Source organism: Podarcis bocagei (assembly GCF_964188305.1).
Source record: "Podarcis bocagei genome assembly, chromosome: 2".
Lineage (NCBI taxonomy): Eukaryota > Metazoa > Chordata > Lepidosauria > Squamata > Lacertidae > Podarcis > Podarcis bocagei.
Window position 1 is genome coordinate 8,277,483 of NC_138126.1, and position 23,653 is coordinate 8,301,135.

The following is a 23,653-nucleotide window of genomic DNA, read 5'->3' on the forward strand; positions in this document are numbered from 1 at the left end:
ACAGAGCATGGTGAAATCACAATAAATAAAACCTCCCCTTTAGTGGTTTCAAGCAGTACTACAGGTTCCTCATAATATCTGTAGTGCATTGTTTACTGTGACGGCACCTGCACTTTGGAACTCCCCGCCTATTGCAACAAAGCGCGTGCCTTTGCTAGACTCTTTTCAGCCACCTGCTAAAAGCATTCTTCTTTAGGCAAGCATACCTAGATCCTTAGGAAGTTGAAGTAATTTTAATCTTAATATTTTAGTTTTTGTATGTTTTAAAGTAGGGTTGTTAAGGCAGCCCTGTTTAGGGAAGTTTTTAATATTTAATGCTGTATTGTTTTTAACACTCGATTGGGAGCCGCCCAGAGTGGCTGGGGAAACTCAGCCAGATGGGCGGGGTATAAATAATAAATTATTATTATTATTATTATTATTATTATTATTATTATTATTATTATTATTATTATTATGTAGGGTTGTTAATTTTTCTTGACTTTACTGCTTTGGTGTTTTGGCTTTTTGTTTTGTTTTGGTAAACCACTTTGCAGGTTTAAAAAAATAAATTTTATTAAATAAATAAACAATGAATATAAATAAAATAACACAATCCATCCTGTAGATTTAAGTATCTGTCCATAGTCCCCTACTTGTTATTAGAGGCCCCAAATCCACATTCCTTTGTAAGAAAATATGAAATAATGTAAAACCATTTTTGCAGGCAAAAAATAATAATCAATGTTGGGGTGACAATAAATTTTCCTCACCGGGTACCACCTGACCTTCCTCCCTCTCTGCATCCGAGCAGTTACCAGTCAACACTCTCAGCAGCAACCGACCAACAAACTGCCACATAGAGGCAGTTAGTCCTCTGGGAATGTTGGGCTTGACTGACAGCTTTACAGACTCCGCCCACAAGCGCATCTCCCTGGGGATCTGACAGCCCCTCCCCCCAGTTTCAGAGAGGGGGGCATTCCCAGACCCCCCTGGAGATGCGGGGACTGAACCTGGGGTCCTTCCCTGGCCACCCCCCTCCGCCCTCCCTGCAGGGCAGGACAGGAAGAGCTGAGAGGGAGGGAGGGAGGGAGGGAGGGGGGAGGGAGGCGGCGACGCCCAGCGAGGAGCTGCAATCACTTTTTCTTTCCTTCTCCAGCCTCGCTCCCAAACTTGCGCCTCGAGTTCTGCCCGGCGACCGGTGCCGTCATCTGCGCGCAGATTTCCGATTGGTGAAATATTTTCCCCTCGCCCAATCCCGGCTCCCGCTGCTGCAGGCTCCGCATGCGGGACGGAGAACGGCTCTCAGAGTCGGAAAACGGAGAAGGAAAAAGGAGCTTCGTTTTGGGGGGAGATGGGGGTCCTCCTCCGCTGGCCCCCCCTGAACCTGCTGCTGCTCCTGGACTGCGCAGGTAAGGAGTGTGCTTTGGGGCGGGGGGAGAAAATAATTTCCACTAAATCCTTTTTTTGCGGGGGGACACACGACTCTTTGTGAATTGCGTTTCGTGGGCACTGAAAGGGCGAGTTTCTTCTCCGAATTGGAGCCGGATCCCTTCCCAGACATCTGTTTCCCAGACTTGGCTTGTTTTGTATGCCGCCCGGGGCAGGGGCCGCTTCACTCCTTGGCTCGGGGCTCAAGCAAAGAACAAAACGAAGCATGAAGGTGTTGGCTGGTTTAATGGGGGGGAAAGTGACTCGCCTGTCCCGCCCCCCGCAGCTTCGTGTTGACTCTGGTTTGTGTGTGTGTGTGTGTGTGTGTGAGAGAGAGAGAGAGAGAGAGAGCAGTGGCGTAGCATGGGTTGTCAGCACCCGGGGCAAGGCAAGTAATTTGCGCCCCCTAACCCGTGGATTTTAGCACCCGAGTGCGAGCGCGCCCCCCCCCATGTTGCACCCGGTGCGGCCGGCACCCTTGGCACCCCCCACGCTACGCCACTGTTCCAACGTTCAGCTTCACTGGATGCCCACGAGTTATATTGTACAGAGAGAGGGATAAAAACTTTCCTCTCTGTCCACTCTCTCCTTGCCATGCCTTAGTTTTGCAGGCTTCTCTCCTGTCGCCTCTTGCTTGCCTTTTCTCTAAACTAAAAACAAACCCAATGCTGCCGCCTTTCCTCAGGGCACCGGCTCCATCCCCTTGCTTAGATTCCCTCTACCAAAGCTGAAAGCAGCCTGAGTTCCTCCTGATCGTGAATGGGAAACAGCTGGCGAAGGCGGCGGCCTGCCAGAGAAGGGATCTCTTCCTAACCTGCTCCACGGAGCCCGTTCCTTGCAAGCACTCCGTGTCCCTCGGATGGTGAGCGCCTTTGGAAACGCGGAGCAGGCGCTTGCCGGCGAGCAGCCCCCCCGCCCCTTCCCAAGCTAATCCTTTTAAAACCGAAAGCCCCTTAACCCTCTGGCGAGAGGCTTAGCCGGGCCTCGCCTGCCCACCGGCTTCCTCTCGGAGGTTTTTGGGGAGCGCAGGGCGCGGCGAGGCCCGGCGGCGCGTCGGGGTGCGGAGGCTGCCCATGCCGGCCAGGCGTCGGTGGCGGCGTCGGCGCTGCTGCAGCGGCTGCTCCTCCTGCGAGCAGTGAGTGGAGCGCAGCCGCAGCGGCGGCGGGGGGCGCGCGCGCTAGAGTGCAAGGCTGGCGGTGGCTGCGGGGAGCCCGGCGGAGGAAGGAACTTGTCCCTTCCCTCTGGACTCGCGCCCCCCCAGATGTTGTGCCCGGTGCAGCCGGCACCCTTGGCACCCCCCACACTACGCCACTGCTGCCATGGGACCCAAGAAGACTGCTGCTGCAGGGGCCGGCGAGGGGAAGAAGGAGAAGGTGACGCTGGAAATGAAGAAGGAGATCATCCGGAAGCACGACAGTGGAATGCGTGTGACAGACCTCGCCAGGGAGTACGGGAGGAATCCATCGACCATCGGGACCATCCTGAAGATGAGGGAGAAGATCCTTGCGACTGATGCAGCCAAGGGAGTCACCAGGATCGTGAAGAACCGCCCAGCTGTTCTGGAGGAGGTGGAGAAGTTGCTGCTCATCTGGTTAGAAGAGAAGCAGCGTGCAGGGGACACAGTGACTGAGGCCGTCATTTGTGAGAAGGCCAAGGCCTTGCACGCAGACCTCATCCGGGAACAGCCAGGAACCTCAGGCGAGCCAGAAGTCTTCAAGGCAAGCAGAGGTTGGTTTGACCAGTTCAAGACAAGATCTGGCATCCACAGCGTGGTCAGGCATGGAGAGGCTGCCAGTTCTGATGTTTCTGCGGCTGAAGACTTTGCAACGGAGTTCCTGGAGGTTGTGAAAATGGAGGGCTACGTTCCACAGCAGGTCTTCAACTGCGACGAGACTGGGCTGTTTTGGAAGAGGATGCCCAAAAGGACTTTCATCACACAGGAGGAGGCCAAGTTGCCTGGCCACAAGCCCATGAAGGACCGTCTGACCCTGCTCTTCTGTGCCAACGCAAGCGGCGACCTGAAGATCAAGCCCCTGCTGGTGTACCACTCAGAGAACCCACGGGCCTTTAAGAAACACAAGGTCGACAAGGAGCAGCTGAGTGTCATGTGGCGATCCAACAGTAAGGCTTGGGTCACACGTGTGCTGTTTGTGGACTGGGTCAATCTTGCTTTTGGCCCTGCTTTCAAACAGTACCTGCTGGACAACAACCTGCCGCTGAAGGCTTTGCTTCTGATGGACAATGCTCCTGCCCATCCTAAAGGCCTTGAGGAGGACTTGTTGGAGGAGTCCAGTTTCATCAGCATCATGTTCCTGCCGCCTAACACCATGCCACTGCTCCAGCCGATGGATCAGCAGGTCTTTGCCAATTTCAAAAAACTCTACACCAAGGAGCTTTTCAGGCGATGCTTCAAAGTGACTGATTGCACCACCATCACCCTGCGGGAATTCTGGAAGGACCACTTTGACATTGTCACCTGCTTGAAGATGATCACCACGGCCTGGAACAGGATCAGCCAGAGAAATTTGAATTGCGCTTGGCCAGCCTGTGGCCGGACTGTGTGGCACCAAGTGACTCTGATGCACCAGAGTCAACAGTGGTGCAGGACATTGTTGCCTTGGGGAGGACCATGGGCCTGGAGGTCACAGAGGAGGACACCAGCGAGCTGGTGGAGGAGCACGACCACGAGCTGACCACCCAGGAGCTGGTCGAACTGCAGGCAGAGGCTGCGCAGGAGCAGACCTCGCTGGAAGAGGAGGAAGCAACTGAGGAACGGCTGTCCTCCAAAGAACTGAGGGACATTTGCCTGAAGTGGAAGGATGTGCAGGCTTTTGCACAGCGGCACCACCCTACAAGCACGTGGCACATGACCTTGCGAACACTTTTGATACGAGGATCATGTCGCCTTTCAGGGAGGTGCTGAAAAGGTGGATGAAGCAGCAGACTATGGACAGGTGCTTCAGCAAGAAGGAAAGAGTGGAAGAGGAACCTTCTTCGAGTGGTCCCCCAGAGTCTTAGAAAATGTACTGTACACTTTGTTGATTTTTAAATGTTTTTCTGTCATGTTTATAAAGTTAATTTATTGTTCCTTCAATTTTTGAAATGCTCTTTACAGTATGTGTGACTTTAAAGAGCACTTAATAAACTCTTGTTGTACCAAATTTGGCTTTGTTTGGACTTTTTTTGACCATAAGAAAGCATTAATTGAATTTCAATGCATTCCTATGGGATTTCGTGCTTCGCAAGATGAAAACTTCGCTAGACGAAAAAACTCGCAGAACGAATTAATTTCGTCTTGCGAGGCACCACTGTACTGAAAGAGTTTTGAAGCTCTCTGCCTTGCATAAGAGACTCTGGCAGGTTCTCACAGGATCTTGTGGGGCTCTCCTGAGTTCTTGTGGGGCTCTCCTGAGTTCCCAGGAGATCTTTCCAAAGCCTCCCAGAGTCCAGGAAGCAAGACCCAGGTCAGACCTGTTCAGTGCATGGCTCCAGAAGGTCAGATGGTGGGGCGGCTCCAAGGGAGTGGCTTCCCTAGGCCCGTTTCTGCAGATATGAGCCATCCCAGTCAGGGCAGACAACTCTGAGCTTCATGGACCGGTGTTCTGACCCCGGAGGAGGCAGCTTGCTGTTCTCCCAATATATGGATCTTGCTTTGTCTGGTCTCCCCTCCATCCACTTCCCAGACCTGAACCTGCTTAGCTTCCATTCGGTGCCTGCATCCTGAGCCTTCAGACCATGTTGTGGGAGCTCTCATCAGCTTGGCGCTTGCAAGTGGGGGGCAATTCCTGCCCCCTTGGAAAAAGGGAGGGGCTGGCCTCTCTCCCTCACACACGGAGCCTCAGCAGAGACATGCAGAGATTTAGTGCTGCCTGGCAGAGCTTTTTCTCGCCCTCTGCTCCATGGGCTATTGTTGTTGTTACTTGTATTTATATCCTCTCCCCTTTTCAACTATGTTTCGTAGGCTCCCTCTGCTCTGCCTCCTCTGTGTTTAAGGGCAGGTCTACAAACTCCCCCAAACCCTGCTGAACTTTGGATCTCCTAATTTGGGGCTGCTGCCTTCATCTGCAGGACCCAGATGAAGAGTATTAAAAGAACTGGCAGATGTGATCTCAGAACCACTGGCAGTCATCTTCGAGAAATCCTGGAGAACAGGCGAAGTCCCGGCAGACTGGAGGAGGGCAAATGTTGTCCCTATTTTCAAAAAGGGGGAAAGAGAGGACCCAAATAATTACCGCCCAGTCAGTCTGACATCAATAGCAGGGAAGATTCTGGAGCAGATCATTAAGCAAACAGTCTGTGAGCACCTAGAAAGGAATGCTGTGATCACCAATAGTCAGCATGGATTTCTGAAAAATAAGTCATGTCAGACTAACCTGATCTCATTTTTTGACAGAATTACAAGCCTGGTAGATGAAGGGAACTCAGTGGATATAGCCTACCTTGATTTCAGTAAGGCATTTGACAAGGTGCCCCATGATATTCTTGTAAAGAAGCTGGTAAAATGCGGTCTTGACTCTGCTACCACTCAGTGGATTTGTAACTGGCTGACTGACCGAACCCAAAGGGTGCTCATCAATGGTTCCTCTTCATCCTGGAGAAGAGTGACTAGTGGGGTGCCACAGGGTTCTGTCTTGGGCCCGGTCTTATTTAACATCTTTATCAACGACTTGGATGATGGACTCAAGGGCATCCTGATCAAATTTGCAGATGACACCAAACTGGGAGGGGTGGCTAACACCCCAGAGGACAGGATCACACTTCAAAACGACCTTGACAGATTAGAGAACTGGGCAAAAACAAACAAAATGAATTTTAACAGGGAGAAATGTAAAGTATTGCACTTGGGCAAAAAAAATGAGAGGCACAAATACAAGATGGGTGACACCTGGCTTGAGAGCAGTACATGTGAAAAGGATCTAGGAGTCTTGGTTGACCACAAACTTGACATGAGCCAACAGTGTGACGCGGCAGCTAAAAAAGCCAATGCAATTCTGGGCTGCATCAATAGGAGTATAGCATCTAGATCAAGGGAAGTAATAGTGCCACTGTATTCTGCTCTGGTCAGACCACACCTGGAGTACTGTGTCCAGTTCTGGGCACCACAATTCAAGAAGGACACTGACAAACTGGAACGTGTCCAGAGGAGGGCAACCAAAATGGTCAAAGGCCTGGAAACGATGCCTTATGAGGAACGGCTAAGGGAGCTGGGCATGTTTAGCCTGGAGAAGAGGAGGTTAAGGGGTGATATGATAGCCATGTTCAAATATATAAAAGGATGTCACATAGAGGAGGGAGAAAGGTTGTTTTCTGCTGCTCCAGAGAAGCGGACACGGAGCAATGGATCCAAACTACAAGAAAGAAGATTCCACCTAAACATTAGGAAGAACTTCCTGACAGTAAGAGCTGTTTGACAGTGGAATTTGCTGCCAAGGAGTGTGGTGGAGTCTCCTACTTTGGAGGTCTTTAAGCAGAGGCTTGACAACCATATGTCAGGAGTGCTCTGATGGTGTTTCCTGCTTGGCAGGGGGTTGGACTCGATGGCCCTGGTGGTCTCTTCCAACTCTATGATTCTATGATTCTATGACCCCTAACTCTCTGCCCCCTCTCTCTTCCTTTCCAGGCTCCACTTCTCACTCCCTGCGCTACTTCCACACAGCCGTGTCTGAGCCTGGCCAGGAGCTGCCCCAGTTCATCATTGTCGGGTATGTGGATACCCAGCCATTTGTTCAGTTTGACAGTGACACCAAGGAGGTGCTGCCTCTCGTCCCCTGGATAAGGAAGGTGGAAAAGGAGGATCCTCAGTACTGGCACAGGAACACTCAGAAAGCTCAGGGCAATGAGCTGATGTTCAGGGAGAGTCTACACATTCTGCGGAATCGCTACAACCAGAGCGGAGGTGAGTGGAAGGCAGGAGAGGAACAGAGTCACACCTCCCCCCCCCCCATATATTTCCCTCCAGGGGCCAGAATTGCAGGGAGGGGGCTGCTGGGAGGAAAGGAAATGGAGGGTGGGGGTCTCCACCAGGGCAGAGGCATCTCCCCTTCCGTTAATGAAGGTCTTAATGGGGGCAGGGATGGGGGGGGGAGACAGAGAATGAGACTTGGGGGGGGGGAAAGACCCCCCCCAGTATGACACACTCTGGACCTGCACATCCTACCCAGGAAATGTCTCCATTGCCTGCCCTTCCTTCCATGCTAGGCTTGGCTTAGGCCTTCTGAGGTGGAAATCTGTCTAGCTTGTTTTCCTCTGGGAGGGGAAGAGAAGGGTGGGGATCCTGAGGCTGGGACAAGCAAGCCTTGAGTTCTGGTCCTGCTTAAAGAGAAGCCAGCTGCTCAGAAAGAGGTGCTGATTGGCCTTCAGATACTGCAATTGAAGAGCATTAGCATATATAAGAACATGTGTATATATGTTCAAGGTATCTGGCCCTTGCAGGAGGAGAGGGAGGTGGGGCAGGGAAGGGGCACTCAGCTCTGGGGGGCAAAGATGTTGGAAAAACTCCCAGGAAGGCCACCACCTTCCCAAGACACAGGGGCGTCTCTCTGGTGGTCACCCTCTGGCTGTAAATCTTCCTCAGTCCAGAGAGATCGGTGATAAGCAACCCCTCCCCCCTGAGAGGAGCACACTCGTCTTCTGGCATCTCATAGCAGAAGGAAGAGTCAATCAGTAGCTCTAAACTACTTTATTTACAGTCTATATACAAAGAATCCATCAGCATGTCTGCTCTCTCTGAGCAGCAGTACAGAACAGCATCACACACAGAAGTGAAACTAAACTCTCCAACAAAACTCCAACAATACTGAGACTTCCTGTCTCATGCTCTCAGACACTCACATGATATAAACAACCATAGTGCTACTACTGAGCAGCTTGGGTGGATAAAAATCCTAACAAAAGAGCAGCCAAGCAAGCAGACTCCCGATCTGTCCTCTCACCGGAAATCTCCCAGTTCTTCGCAGCATAGACTGACCTGATGGTGCTGAGCACAGGCAGGCAGGTGATATGGGCTGGCAGAAGGGATTCATGGCCTGAGTGGAGATAATTCCATCACCGGCTCCCTCTCGGCTGAGGACTGAAGCAAAACTAGAAGTAACCTGAAGGAAGTCTGGGCCTCCCCTGACCCACACAGATCCCAAACCCGAGACATGCTCAGCTGCTGGCTCTGGCTTCCTACATTGCCGTTTGCCCCTTGTGTAAATACACACACAGCATTGCCTGTAGAAGCTGGCTGGGGGGAGAGAAGCTGGGGGGAGAGAGATGGAGGGGAAGAGGAGACCTTCTCTCTTGAAAGGGCCCCCAATGTGTGGGTGTCCCCCTTCCACGTTGCCCCTTTCCTCTTTCTGTTTTTTTTTAATGATATTTATTAAGGTTTCAAAAAAAAATACATATATAAAAAAAGAAAAAGAAAAAAAGAAAAAAATACAAAATACAGAAAAAATAAAAGGAACTTAAAAAACAAATCAGTCTTTCCATACCTTACATTTCATTTACTTGTTTCCCTGACCTCCTCACGCCTCCCTTTTTTGTATTCCAGTTCAGTTAATTAATTCAGCAATTCCTTTCCCTCTTTGTTTTTATCTTAATCCTTTAACTTAATATATTATAGCTTTAGGTTCTCACCTGTTATCAATCCATTTTTACATACACCTTTATAACATTGCTGCTAAAACCACTTAACTTCATTCTGACATTATTCTAGCATTCTTTAATTTTACAGTATTTCTGTAAATAGTCTTTAAATTTTTTCCAGTCTTCTTCCACCGACTCTTCTCCCTGGTCTCGGATTCTGCCAGTCATTTCCGCCAATTCCATGTAGTCCATCACCTTCATCTGCCATTCTTCCAGAGTGGGTAGATCTTGTGTCTTCCAATACTTTGCAATCTGTATTCTTGCTGCTGTTGTGGCATACATAAAGAAAGTTCTGTCCCTCTTTGGCACCATTTGGCCGACCATGCCCAGGAGAAAGGCCTCTGGTTTCTTCAGAAAGGTATATTTAAATACCCTTTTCATTTCATTATAAATCATCTCCCAGAAAGCCTTAATCTTTGGGCACGTCCACCAAAGGTGAAAGAATGTACCTTCCGTTTCTTTACATTTCCAACATTTGTTATCGGGCAAATGATAGATTTTTGCAAGCTTGACTGGTGTCATGTACCACCTGTATATCATTTTCATAATATTCTCTCTTAAGGCATTACGTGCCGTAAACTTCATACCTGTGGTCCATAACTATTCCCAGTCATCATTATGTTATGTCCAACATCTTGTGCCCATTTAATCATAGCAGATTTCACCGTTTCATCCTGAGTATTCCATTTCAACAGCAAGTTATACATCTTTGACAAAATCTTGGTTTTGGGTTCTAACAGTTCTGTTTCCAATTTTGATTTTTCCACCTGGAAGCCAATTTTCTTGTCCAAATTTTATGCCTCCATTATCTGATAATAATGAAGCCAATCTCGCACTTTATTTTTTAGTTTTTCGAAACTCTGCAATTTCAATTTGTCTCCCTCTTGTTCCAAAATTTCCCAATATTTCGGCCATTTGGCCTCCATATTGAGCTTTTTCTGAGCCTTCGCTTCCATCGGTGACAACCACCTTGGGGTTTTATTTTCAAGTAGGTCCTTGTATCTTATCCAGACATTAAACAATGCTTTCCTGACAATATGATTTTTAAACGCTTTATGTGCTTTGACCTTATCATACCACAAATATGCATGCCATCCAAATACATTATTAAAACCTTCTAAATCCAAAATGTCTGTGTTTTCAAGAAGTAGCCACTCTTTCAGCCAGCAAAAAGCTGCTGATTCATGATAAAGTTTAAGGTCTGGCAGGGCAAATCCACCTCTTTCCTTTGCATCCGTTAGTATTCTAGGCTTCTTGCCCTGCCAGACAAATCTGGAAATATCTCTCTGCCACTTCTTGAAACAATCCATTTTATCCAAAATTTGCAATGTTTGAAACAAAATAAAAATAAAAAAATTGTAGGCAATACATTCATTTTTATCAAGTATTTATTGTACTTGATATAACTTTATTTCTCTCAAGATCTCTTGCGACTTTGGTTTTGCTCTCAATTTCTTTTCACTTTCCTTTATTTTCTCCAATATGTTATCCTTCTTCTCATTTTGAATTCTCTTCTTTATTGCATTCTGTTGTATCAAGAACCCTCTCATAACAGCTTTGCTTGTGTCCCAGATTACTCTTTTTTCAACATTGGTGTTCATATTTGTCTCAAAATAGTCTCTCAAGGTTTTTTGGGCCTTCTTAGTCACTTCTTCATCTCTAAATAAGGTTCCAGTAGTAGATAGGTAGCCGTGTTGGTCTGCCATAGTCAAAATAAAAAAATTCCTTCCAGTAGCACCTTAAAGACCAACTAAGTTAGTTCTTGGTATGAGCTTTCGTGTGCATGAGTGTATCTGAAGAAGTGTGCATGCACACGAAAGCTCATACCAAGAACTAACTTAGTTGGTCTTTAAGGTGCTACTGGAAGGAATTTTTTTATTTTGACTATGGCAGACCAACACGGCTACCTATCTACTACTGGAACCATGGAAGGCACCACATTGAGCCGCATGAAATGGAAGTCCATCAACCTCACCAAGAAACTTGCAGTGTATCTGAAGAAGTGTGCATGCACACGAAAGCTCATACCAAGAACTAACTTAGTTGGTCTTTAAGGTGCTACTGGAAGGAATTTTTTTATTTTGTCTAAATAAGGTGTCATTCATCCTCCATCTGAAGGAGCCAGTTGGTGTTAGTTTCATCTCCATCTTCACAGCATTGTGGTCAGAGCAGGTTTTTGGGCAAATTTCCACTTTTCTTGTCTTTGGTTCCATTCCTCTAGTTACCTGTGATGGGATGATTAGCTGCTTGTGCGTAAAATCGTGCTCCCTCAGAGTTTGTGCCACTCCACAAACCTCTGTGTGTGACAGAGCTCCACAAACATGTCTGCCCTAGTCACTTGTAGATTCCGACAGTGGTTGTTTTCGGAATCGTCCCCAACATAAGAGCTCCTTAACGGAAACCCGCCTTCTGGACTCACGGCGTGACAGTTTCCGGCGAGGCGTGGATCTCCCTATGGGAGCTTCAGATACCTCCCCACTGTTCTCGCTGGAAGCGTCTCTGAGCCCTCCCTCCTGCTCGCATTCCCTCAGAGATCCACTCCTCCCCCTGCTGGTTCCTGCTTCAGCTGTTGAGTCTCTTCCTTCCTCCCTGAGCCCCTCCACCACCTGTTCCTCCGATGGCAGTTCCCTGACATCCACCTCCCCTCCAGGGCCCCCCTCACCCCCTCCCATTTCCTCTCCTCTGGGAGGTGAAGAGGTAAAACCCCGAAAAGAATCTTCTTCATCTTCAGACGTCTCGAACAATTCCCTCCATCAATCGCCGTCCTGGCTCGCTGAATCCTCCTCCTCCTCGGAATCTGTGAACCCCTCCAACTCCTCTTCTTCGTCGGTGGTGGCAAAGTATTCCCTCCGGAACCTCGCTACAGGCTGAGGTTTACGTGGGAACCTCTGATGAAAAGTTTCTATTAAAACTTCGTCATTGACATCCTCTGCCCTAACCCAGGTGTTTTCCGACTCCGGTTCCCCTTCCCACATTACCAAATACTCTACTTGATCTCCCTTCCACCTGGAATCGAGGATCTCCGCTACATTGTAGCTTTGTTCCCTTTCCTCCATTGCTGGTCCCCGAGTGACCCTCCCTTCTCTGTCCCCTTTATACAGTGACAGCAATGACCTGTGGAAAACTGGGTGCAGCTTCATGTGGTTCGGTAACCGGAGTCTGAAAGCCACTGGATTGACCTGTTGTGTGATTTCAAATGGGCCCAGTCTTTTGGGTCTTAACTTCTTACAACCCCCTTTGAAGGGTAACCCTTGGGTAGACAGCCACACTTGGTCCCCCACCCTAATGGTTTCACCTTCTCTCCTGTGTTTGTCTGCCTGCCTCTTATATTCCTCCTTGGCCCTGTCTAAGTTGAGTTGGAGCTGGCGATGGATAGCTTCCATTTCTTCTACGAACTGTTCGGCAGCTGGAACGCTCCATCTCTCCCCTTCCCCCCCCCCTGGGAAAGCCCTGGGATGGCACCCGTAATTTGCCAAAAAGGGGCTCATCCCCGTGGACACGTTCTCCGCATTGTTGTAGGCAAATTCCGCCAATGCCAACTTCTCCACCCAATCATTCTCTCTGTCATTGACGTAACACCTCAAATATTGTTGGAGCATGCCATTGGCTCTTTCCGCCTGCCCATTGGTTTCAGGATGCCGGGCAGTCGAGAAATTTACCTCTACATGCAGTAAGCTCATGAGCTTCCTCCAGAACCTGGAAGTAAATTGTTTCCCCCGGTCTGAAACCACCCTCAAGGGGGCGCCATGCAACCTAAACACATTTTCTACAAACAATTTAGCGGTTTCTTCTGCCGTGACCGCATGCGAGCAGGCTATAAAGTGTGCCATTTGGGTTAACAGGTCTACCACAACCATGATGGCTGTTTTCCCTCTGGACCTTGGCAGATCAGTCATGAAATCTATAGCCACTGCTTCCCATGGTCTTTCTGGTGTGGGTAGCGGTTCTAATAACCCTGCTGGCGCCCGCCTTTCCCCTTTGGCTCGCTGGCATTGGTCACAACTCCTCACATACTCCCGCACGTCTTCCCTGACCTTAGGCCACCAAAATTCCCTGGTCACCAGCCACATGGTTCTGTGTTGCCCAAAATGCCCCGCTGTGGGGCTATCGTGCAGCTGCTTGAGTACCTCCCCCCTCAACTCTCCTTCAGGTATATATAACGCTCCCTTGTAGTACAACGCCCCGTTTCTCTCCTCAAAACCTCCGGGTTTATCTCCCTCCCTCCTGAGTCCCCTGAGTTTGTCCTGTGCGTATTCATCGTTCTCCGTTCCCTCTACCAGTTCTCTTTGCCCCACCAATGCCGCCCCACACACCCAGCGGTCCTCTGGAATGACATGTCTCTCTTCGGGTGCTCCCTCCCCCTCCAAATATTCAGGTTTACGTGAGAGAGCGTCCGCCCTAACGTTCTCTGGGCCTGGCACATAACAAATCTCAAAGTTAAATCTGGAGAACTCCTGGGCCCATCTCAACTGCCGTTGGTTGAGCACTCGTGCCGTTCTCCAATACTCTAGGTTCTTGTGGTCAGTGCACACTTGCACCTTATGTTGTGCGCCAATTAGCAGGTGCCTCCATCTCCGAAAAGCCTCATGGATAGCAAGAAGTTCTCGATCGTACACCGTGTAGTTCCTCTCGGATTTGTTCAGTTTTCGCGAAAAAAAAGCACACGGTCTCCACTCTGACTCCTCCCCCCCTGGCTGCAGGAGAAGCACCGCCCCAATGGCTCTGTCTGATGCGTCTGTTTCGACTCTCATCTTTTTTTGTAAATCCACATGCAGAAGTTGTTCTTCAGAGGCGAAGGCCCTTTTTAGCTCCTCAAAAGCTCGCTCCGCCTCCTCAGTCCAAACAAATTTCTTCTTACTGCTGAGACAGTCCGTTATGGGCGCCGTCAGGTGGGCAAAGTTTCGGATGAACTTACAGTAAAAGTTCCCAAACCCTAGGAACCTCTGCACATCCTTCTTTGTTTTGGGAGTTTTCCATTCCAGCACTGCCTGGACCTTGCCGGGATCCATAGCCAATCCCTTGTCTGACAGGCGGTACCCCAGGAACTCCACCTCCTTGGTATGAAACTGACACTTCTCCAGTTTCACCCACAGCCGGTTGTCTAGCAGCCTGCGCAACACTTCTCTGACGTCTCTCACATGCTGCTCCTCATTCTCAGAATACACCAACACGTCATCCAGGAAGGCCACACAATTCTTGTAAAGCAAAGGCCCTAGTACGTGGTTCATCAGCGATTGAAAGCACGCTGAGCCTGCTTGTAATCCAAATGGCATAACGAGATATTCAAATGCCCCCAAAGGGGTGAACATGGTGGTTTTCCATTCATCCCCTTTCCTTATACGTATCAGATTGTACGCCCCCCTTAGGTCCAGCTTGGTAAAAATCTTTCCCTTCCGCACCCTGTTCAAAATGTCATCTATTCTAGGCATGGGAAAGGCCAATGGTTCTGACACTGCGTTTAAGGCCCTAAAGTCACACACAAGTCTCGGCTTGTCCGTGTTTTTTTTATCCACAAAAAACACTGGACTCCCTCCCACTGCCCTTGACTCTCTGATGAAACCCCTCTTCAGGTTCTTGTCAATGAATTCTCGTAACTCCTGCATTTCTCTGTCTGACATGGCATACAACTTGCCTGCGGGGAGCTGCGCCCCAGGCAGTAAATTGATTTGACAATCAAAGGGTCTATGCGGGGGTAGTTGGTCAGCTTCCCTTTCGCTGAACACATCGCTGAGATCTGCGTATTGTCGTGGTACCTTCACCTTCTCCGTTACTTCCGTCCCTGCTAGGGTAGCTTGGGCTCCTGCTGAACCCTTTCCCTCCCTGCAGTGTTCTAAGCAATGTGCGGAACCAAAGGAAACCACTCTCTGATGCCAGCCCACCAGTGGATCATGTAACGCCAGCCAGCTCATCCCCAAAATAATGGGAGCCCCTCCCAAGGTAGCCACATTAAACGCTATCAGTTCCGTGTGCCTTGCCACCTTCATTGTCATTGGGACGGTCTGCAAGCTGACTTCCCCTCCCAACAGCTCCCTGCCATCGATCGTGGTCACCTGTAGGGGGTTGCTTAAAGGGATAGTCTGTATCTGGTGTTCAGCTGCAAACTCCTTGCTCATGAAATTGCAGGAGCTGCCTGAGTCCAACAGCGCCTTAATCTTCAGAGGGTATCCGTTTTGCAACTCTAGTTTGGGAGGTTCTGGCGTGGGCACTTTCACTGCTCTTTGGCCTGGCTGCTGTGCCCCGACGGTGGCAGCCAGGCGTTGGCTTTTACTTGCTCCGATATCTCTTCCACTCCTCCCTCAACAGCTCCCACCATTCCTTGCCATTCCTTCCTCTGGGGGCAGACTCTGGCAAAGTGACCTGGCTGTTGGCAGAGATAGCATTTCCGGGCGCCTTTTCCCTCCTTCCTACCCCCTTCACTGGGCTTTGAAACTGCGCGCGCGCGCGCTGTTCCGATTTCCATCGGCTCTGCCGGCGGGAAAGCTGGCTCAGGAATGTCTGGAATGCGGAACTCCTTCCAACGTTCCCCTTTACCTTCCCGCCTCTCCAAGGCTCTTGCCTCCTGGCGCGCTCCTATGGTCAGCGCAGATTTGGTCAGCTGATCCATAGACACCGCCCTGGGGCTCCGGGACAGTTCGTCTTTCACAGCCGAAGAAAGACCTTCTTCAAATAGCATCTGAATGGGTGCCGCCGATAAGTCCCACCCCAATCTGTGAACCAGCATGGTAAACTCAGTCCAGTACTCACGGACAGATCGGCTCCCCTGCTTGCAAGCCATTAGCTGTCTGCGCACCACTCCCTCCTCAATATCGCTGGAAAACATGATATCCATTGCACGAAAGAACTTCATGGTGTCCTTTAGGACGTCATTGTGCGTTGCCATCAGGGGTCTAACCCAGTCCCTCGCCCCCCTCTCAAGATGCCCAATCACGAAAGCAACTCGCGATTCCTCATCAGGGAATTCATCAAACTGCACATTAAGGGCATATTGCATCTCTGTCCTAAAGGCATGGTAGTCCTTGGGGTCCCCCCCAAACTTCTGCACCAATCCTGGTACCTTTCTGGTGAACTGGGTGGCTCTCCCCTTCTTGTCTGCATCCTGAGCCCTTCTCTCCTCAAGCCTCGCCGTCTGCAGCGCAAGTTGGATTTCCAACGCTCGGTACCTTTCTTCCAAGCTTGGACCAGCTCCAACCCCTGCTCCTTCGGTTCCGGCTGGGTCGCTCATGATGCCTGCTCCTGCACAAACAGCTTACAAAGACTGTCGGAATGCTGTGATGGGATGATTAGCTGCTTGTGCGTAAAATCGTGCTCCCTCAGAGTTTGTGCCACTCCACAAACCTCTGTGTGTGACAGAGCTCCACAAACATGTCTGCCCTAGTCACTTGTAGATTCCGACAGTGGTTGTTTTCGGAATCGTCTCCAACATAAGAGCTCCTTAACGGAAACCCGCCTTCTGGACTCACGGCGTGACAGTTTCCGGCGAGGCGTGGGTCTCCCTATGGGAGCTTCAGATACCTCCCCACTGTTCTCGCTGGAAGCGTCTCTGAGCCCTCCCTCCTGCTCGCATTCCCTCAGAGATCCACTCCTCCCCCTGCTGGTTCCTGCTTCAGCTGTTGAGTCTCTTCCTTCCTCCCTGAGCCCCTCCACCACCTGTTCCTCCGATGGCAGTTCCCTGACATCCCCCATATTTGGTCAATTCTTGTCCATGTCATTTTGGCTTCCGAGAAGAAGGTTCCCTCTCTAGCCAAGGGATTCTTTGTTCTCCAGATATCAACTAAGTCCAGGTTGTCTGTTATCTCAAAAAAGGTTTTTGGTAGTCTGCCATCCTTAGTGACTACCTGTCTTTGTGCCTTGTCCATAAGTGTAGATACCACTCCGTTCATATCTCCCATCAAAATCACATTATAGTCCAAATAGTCCATCAAGGTCTCATGCAACTTTCTAAAAAATTCGGATTTCCCCTCATTTAGTGCGTAAACTCCTACTATTAAGAATTTTTCTCCTTGTATTTGAATTTCAATTGCCGCAAATCTTCCTTGGTCATCTTTAAAGATAAATTTCGGTGATAGTCTCTCCTTTGCATAAATCACTACTCCTCTTTTTAAAACTTTATCCCATGAAATAAACTCCTGGCCCAGTCTTTTATTGATCAATACTTTTCTATGTAGCCTTGTCACATGTAGCCTTGTCACATGTAGCTATGTAGCCTTGTCCTGTAGACAAATCAAGTCCAATTGTTCCTTTTTTAATAAATGAAACACTGTTTTCCTTTTCTGGGGGGAGTTGAGACCATTACAATTCCAGCTTAATAGTTGCAGAGCCATGATGTAGTTACTTTACTTTCCTCCAACTGCACCAAGTGCCTGTTCCTGCTCTGTCGGTGGTATCACCTTCTCTGGGCAGTCTTTTAATCCAAAAGGTAGTTTTGCTATGTCTAATATTCCTTCTAGTGCTCTTAGCTCTTCTCCAGATTCTTTCTGCAGGTCTTCTCTGTGGTCTTTCAAAAATCTTTCTTTGTCGTCCTCTGATCTTATTTTTATCTTTCTTCCTTTGAAGCTAAAAGATAGGCCTTGGGGAAATTCCCACCTAAAGATAATTCTGTTGCTTCTCAACAGGGCAACCAAATCTCTATAATTGGACCTAAGGTCCAAAAGATATTTCAGAATGTCTTTAAATATCTCCACTTTTGACTGATGTATTTCCAAAGTCTTCTGGAAGTGCAGACTCAAGATTTTGTCTCTCTCCTCTTTTGTTCGGAGGGTGATCAAACAGTCTCTCACCCTGTTCTTCTTCCCTCCTCTTCCAAGCCTGAAAGCACCCACTATCTTAAAATCTTCCTTCTCCAAATCTGGGTTCCAAAAGTCTGCAAATTCTTGCATAAGAAAGTCAGTCAGATTGTCTTTCTCAAGTTCAGGTACGGCCCTGATCCTCAAATTTGTTTGTTTCTCCTTCAATTCAGCCATAGACAATATCGACCTGTGGTCTTCAAGTTGCCTGTGTATCGGTGGTATCTTCTCTTCTACAGAAACTGCTATTTCCTTTGCTTCTTCAGCTGTCTTTTGGGTCAAAGTAGATTCCTGTAGCAGTTTCTCAATAGTTTCTGTATTAGTATTTACCTTCTGTCCCAAATTGTTGATGCTTGTAGTATTTTGATCAATTTTAATTGATGCTTCAGCTACTTGTTTACTTAGTTTTTCCAAAGATTCATTAATTTTGCCTAATGCCTGAGCTAAAACATCTTTGGATGCCATTCCTTTAGGTTTAGGTTGTACAAATGCAGCCCCTGATAATGGGCCAGAGGGGCCAGATGTTGATGCTCTTCGCTGCAGCCCAGCGTTTGGACGAAATGATCTACCAGACCTCGTTGTTTTTTCCTGAGGCAAATTTATCTTCTCTTTTCCATTTGCCATAACACTCTAGTTAAAGCCCAAGGTCAGTCCCACGGTCTGAATTTGTTTTGAAGTGGAAAATTCCCCTGGCCCAGTTGTTATTGTAACAATTTAACCTTCCTCTAGGGGGACAGTGTAGCAGTCAGAAGTTGTTGCCTTAAAATAAATAACCTTTTTTTTAAATCCCCCAATTCACAAAATAGACAACAGTTTCAATTTCAGTTATTTTCCAGTTTCTTTAAAACCAGGAGAAGCCAGCCAGAAACATTGTATCTCACTTGCAGAGTTAGCTGTCAAAAAGTACTCTATTCATCAACAGCGCATTTCACAGTACGGCATTCTTATTGTCCATTGGCAGCCCGTTCCCAGGTTTTAAGCGGTGGATTTTAGCTTCCTTTTCTCTCTTTTTGCAGGCAAATACAGTTCGCACCATTCCCCCTCCTCTCCTGCAGCCAAGGGGGGAAATCGCTTGTTTTGATGTTAGAATTATAGTCCTTTCCAAGCGTCTTACAAGGTTTTAGCTTACAAGTTCATTGCTTTACTCTATTTACAAAGAACGGAAGGCAGACTTCCTGTTTATGCCTTCCCGCTTCGGTATCAAATTACGTCTTTGTTCTCCTTTATTTCCCAAATTAACCTACTCATGGGTAGTTGTTTTGTAGCCAAATTGTCACAGGAAAAAGGTAGCGCTCTCTGGTAACGGCTGTGCGGCTTCGCTCCACGAAAGAAGCAGTTGACTCTCAGCACCGCGCCGCTTCCCCGCTTCACTCCGGAGCCCGTAATCGGGCTCCTTTGCAAGTTGGGGGGCGCAAAAGTTGCCCGCCAAGTCACACGGTCACAGGCTTCACCCGCCTGTGATTTTTTCAAGGGTCCCCGCTTCGCCGTAGCGGAACAGACCCGATTCCCATAGAGCTAGTCCCTCCGGATCAGAGGGAGTCCACCATTACCGATGGCGCCACCCCGGAAGTCCCCCCATTCCTCTTTCTGGGCGGGGGGCAGCTGAGGTGTCTCTCCAAAAGGGGCAAGATCCAGAGGAGCAGAGCTGGGGGGAAAGACGGACAGACTGTGACCTCCAACCTGCAAGGGATGCTCCTCTTGGACAGGAAGGGAAACCCCACCCCTCCCCCGCCTCCAGGGAGTTGGGAGAATCCACTAGGAATTGGGGGGGGGGGGAGAAAGTGTGAGGCGATGAGAGAGAGGAGGGCAATTGAAGGGGGGCTTTATAGGCTCAGGATTGTAGTGTTTGTTTCAGTGAACATATTATGCGGATGAGCCTTCAGAAAGATACAATGCTGGTTAATTTTTCTCACTTCTGACTGCTGCCTCTTCCCTGAGTCTCAGGCAAATAAATCCTTTTTCCTGGACTCTTGCTGATGTCGGGAGGGGCTGCTCTGACCCCCCTTGACCTCCTGGGCCTCTTCTGGTCCTTCCAGGGATCCACACCTATCAGAAAATGTATGGCTGTGAGCTGAGTTCAGACGGGCGCAAAGGAGGGTATAGGCAATTTGGCTTCGATGGGAGGGACTTCATCGCCTTTGACAAGGAGACCCTCACCTGGACGGCAGCTGATACAGGGGCCCAAGCGACCAAGAGGTACTGGGATTCTGACTTGGCCGGGAACCAGTACCGGAAAGTCTACCTGGAGGAGACTTGCATTGAGTGGCTGCAGAAATACCTGGACTATGGGAAGGAGACTCTGCTGAGGACAGGTGAGGAGGGGCAATGGGGAGGGGAGGGGGGCTCAATGGAGCAGTTTCCCTTCAAGCCACCCCCCTTAAACAGTCTTTTTTTTTTTTTTTGCACCAAACAGCAAACACTCTTCTTGGTGGTGGTGGCAGAAATAAGTTTGGGACTCTAGGAGGAGAAAAGGGGTCACTTCCGACTATGATGTGTGGGGGGGAGATGTTTAAAAACAGCCCCACGTGTCCCTTTGGCTAGAATATTTTTCCATGGGGAACATACTGAAGTGTCGTCTTCCCCAACCCTGTGCCTTGAAATGGTACAGTCCACTCTTCAGGAATCTGGCCCAGGGTTTCAATCACATCATCAAGTGTTTTGACTGGGATGGACCATTGCACAATGGGGTGGGGGCTTGGGAACCCAGCCCATGCGAATCCTGCCCTATATATCCTTCCCCTTAGGAAGCAGAGCCTGACCAAGGGCCTCCCTCTGTGTCCTCCACGACTGGGAAGTTAAGGCCCAGCAGATTCACCTAGACCAAGTGGGGCTCCTGGGAGGTCACATGACCAACCCCTAGGTCCCCATGAAAAGGAAACGGTGGACACTTGAGCAGAACAGTTGTCCAAGTCCATAGCGCCTTCAGAAGGTGTCCCTGCTTACTCCCAGGTAAGGGGACAGATGATTGCAGGCAGCACACAGGGAGAGAGTAGAGACTGTTGGAGCAGATGTAAGAGTGGTCAGTTTCCCTTTTAAAAAACAAAACCCTGCATCCTACAAAAGATTTAGAAATTCCGAGTGCATCTATATCACTTTTGCTGGCTATGTTGTCCAGACCGAGGAGTTTGGTTGGTATCCTTGAAGTTGCTTCCTGTCGTGATGGATCTGCTGCAGATGGGGAGGGAAAGTCAGACCAGCCAAGAGGAGCATACGGGGTCCTGTCTCTCTCTTACTAGTTCTGCTAAAATGAGAATTAATTACAGGTAGGTAGCCGTGTTGGTCTGCTGCAGTCAAAACAAAATTAAAAAATTCCTTTCAGTAGCACCTTAGAGACCAATTATGTTCGTTATTGGCATGAGCTGTCGTGTGCATGCACACTTCACACTTCTTCAGATACACTAAAACAGAAGTCACCAGACCCAGAGGGTGCACCTATCAGCCAATCACCCATTCCCACCACCCTTCTGAGTAATACCCCTCCCCACCCTCTCACTATATATAAGGGTCTGGTGACTTCTGTTTCAGTGTACCTGAAGAAGTGTGCAAGTTGTCCTATTTGAGTAGTGTTAGAGCTTTGCAAAATGACAAATTAATTTGTGCCCAGTCCTCCCTCCCAAAAGAGTCTGCTTTGGCAATCAAAGGATAAAACATCTAAAAATAGTTCCACCATGGACATCGACTGGGGAAGATGCTAAGGCAGGTTGAGGAATCCCATTTATTCACAGTTCTTTTTAATTTCTGCGGATGTGAGGATATTCTGACACTCTGGGAGGCAGGACTAGGTGGCTCCTTAGGTCTGCTCTAAAAATATACAGGAGTCATCCAGGCTTTCGTTTTGGGTGTCAATATCTTTTAACTCCAGTGCTTCAATTTTTGCAGAGGCTCCGGTGGTGAAGGTGACCAGGAAGGCAGACTATGACGGCCTGGAGACCCTCGTTTGCCAAGTCTACGGCTTCTACCCCAAGGAGATTGAGGCCAACTGGGTGAAGGACGGGGAGGTCTGGCAGGAGGGCACCCTCCGAGGATTGGTCGCCCCCAACTCGGACGGGACCTACTATCTCTTGCTCAGTGTCCAGATCGACCCCGAGGAGAGGGAGCGCTTCCGGTGCCGCGTGGAGCACGACAGCCTGGAGAAGCCTCTGGACGTGGCCTGGGAGAAGGAGCCTGGTGAGAGACAGACAGACAGACAGGAGGGGAAGGGGTGGGCTCTGGGAGGGGGATTTCCACCCAACTCCTCAGATGGGGAACCCCAGTTGGATCCTGTCTATGTCTCTGGAGGCAAGCGACTGAATTGGAATCTGTAGATTTCAGCAGAGATGCAGCCTTTTCTAGCAAGTGTCTCATAGGCCTTAAACTCAAATTGGTTTTTGTAGGTAAATACTGGCCGTCACCTTTTTGCCTTTAAGCCCATGTAGTTGTGATGTCACAGAATGTGGGTAGATGTGTTATTTCTTCAAAATGAAATGACCTCCTCCACATGGCTGATTTACTCACATTCCCTGCGACTGAAAAAGGGGCAGCGAACTTAAAAGAGGGAGTCCCGGACTGACTACTTCACAGTGAAAAAGATTCTCACTCGCTCCTCCTCACACTCGCACTAGAAAAACTGATACTCCTCTCCACTCAGCCCAAACACCCGCACACCGCTGGGAAGAGCAAGAAGGGTTTTTTAATAACGCTCGTCTCTCACAAAGCGTCAGGAGAAAGCTGTGCCTGCAGGAACCAAAGCAGAATGTCTAAGAGCCAGACTCCCTTTTCCCCAGCAGGAGCCCATGAACGCACATCCCCACCCACAGCCCAGACTCCTCCTCACAGGCAGGCAAGCGAGAATTATGGAAGTGGCCCTTGAGCCAAAGACTCCCACAGGCAGGGTAGAGGGGACCAGGGCTCACTCACTAGCGCTACGGACTTCAGAGATTCTACACAAACAAAAAAACCTGGACATTTTGCCTCATTTTAAGAATCTGTCTGGACAGACATTTTAAGTCTGAAAAAGAGGGCGTGTCCAGGAAAAAGCGGACATATGGCAACCCTACACAAGATGCTTCTTCCTAAGGGTTTGTGTCTTCCCTGAAGGCCTGTAAAGCTGGGCTCTGGGGGGGGTCTCAGAGGGGAGGGAATCCCTTCCTCTCAGGGTCAGGACAGAGAAGGCTGAAGCACCTGAGCAGGAGGAGACCTGCTTTTAAGTCTGGAGTCTGTGATGAAACAGGTGTGCCTGTCAACTGTCTTCCTTAAATAAATCGGTTATTTTGAAGGCCTCTAATGCTGGACTAGGGACGCGGGTGGCGCTGTGGGTTAAACCACAGAGACTAGGACTTGCCAATCAGAAGGTTGGCGGTTTGAATCCCTGCGACAGGGTGAGCTCCCATTGCTCGGTCCCTGCTCCTGCCAACCTAGCAGTTCGAAAGCACGTCAAAGTACAAGTAGATAAATAGGTACCGCTCTGGCGGGAAGGTAAACAGCGTTTCCGTGCACTGCTCTGTTTGGCCAGAAGCTGCTTAGTCATGCTGGCCACATGACCCGGAAGCTGTACACCGGCTCCCTCAGCCAATAAAGCGAGATGAGCGCCGCAACCCCAGAATTGGTCACGAATGGACCTAATGGTCAGGGGTCCCTTTACCTTTACCTTTAATGCTGGACTCTGGTGGAAAAAATAAACTCCCTTGTATCGGGGCCACAACAGAGAGAACCTTGGCCTGTCAGGAGAGAGGGGGGGGGCTGCTTTGCACACGTAAAATCCTCCCGGGCTCATAGCTCAGCACCTCCACTCCAATCTCCTGCTTGAGGCCTTGGGGAGCTGCTGCCGCCAGTCTGAATGAAAATGTCTCTTGTCC

At 49.3% G+C, this 23,653-nt stretch overlaps 1 protein-coding gene across 1 annotated transcript; it reads left to right on the forward strand.

The window, feature by feature from the left end:
* Window positions 1-1,318: 1,318 nt before the first annotated feature.
* On the forward strand, window positions 1,319-22,239 carry LOC308580965 (major histocompatibility complex class I-related gene protein-like). Its single transcript, XM_081183321.1, has 5 exons — window positions 1,319-1,391; window positions 7,031-7,306; window positions 19,856-20,131; window positions 21,699-22,020; window positions 22,059-22,239. The coding sequence occupies exons 1-5, from the start codon at window positions 1,334-1,336 to the stop codon at window positions 22,222-22,224; spliced, it is 1,098 nt and encodes a 365-aa protein (XP_081039447.1). The 5' UTR covers window positions 1,319-1,333; the 3' UTR covers window positions 22,225-22,239.
* Window positions 22,240-23,653: the final 1,414 nt, after the last annotated feature.

Coding starts and splice junctions, on each gene's coding strand:
- LOC308580965 (XM_081183321.1), top strand. CDS start 1,334: ATGGGGGTCCTCCTCCGCTGGCCCCCCCTGAACCTGCTGCTGCTCCTG. Junction 1,392..7,030: donor GCTGCTCCTGGACTGCGCAG/GTAAGGAGTGTG, acceptor CTTCCTTTCCAG/GCTCCACTTCTCACTCCCTG. Junction 20,132..21,698: donor GGAGACTCTGCTGAGGACAG/GTGAGGAGGGGC, acceptor CAATTTTTGCAG/AGGCTCCGGTGGTGAAGGTG.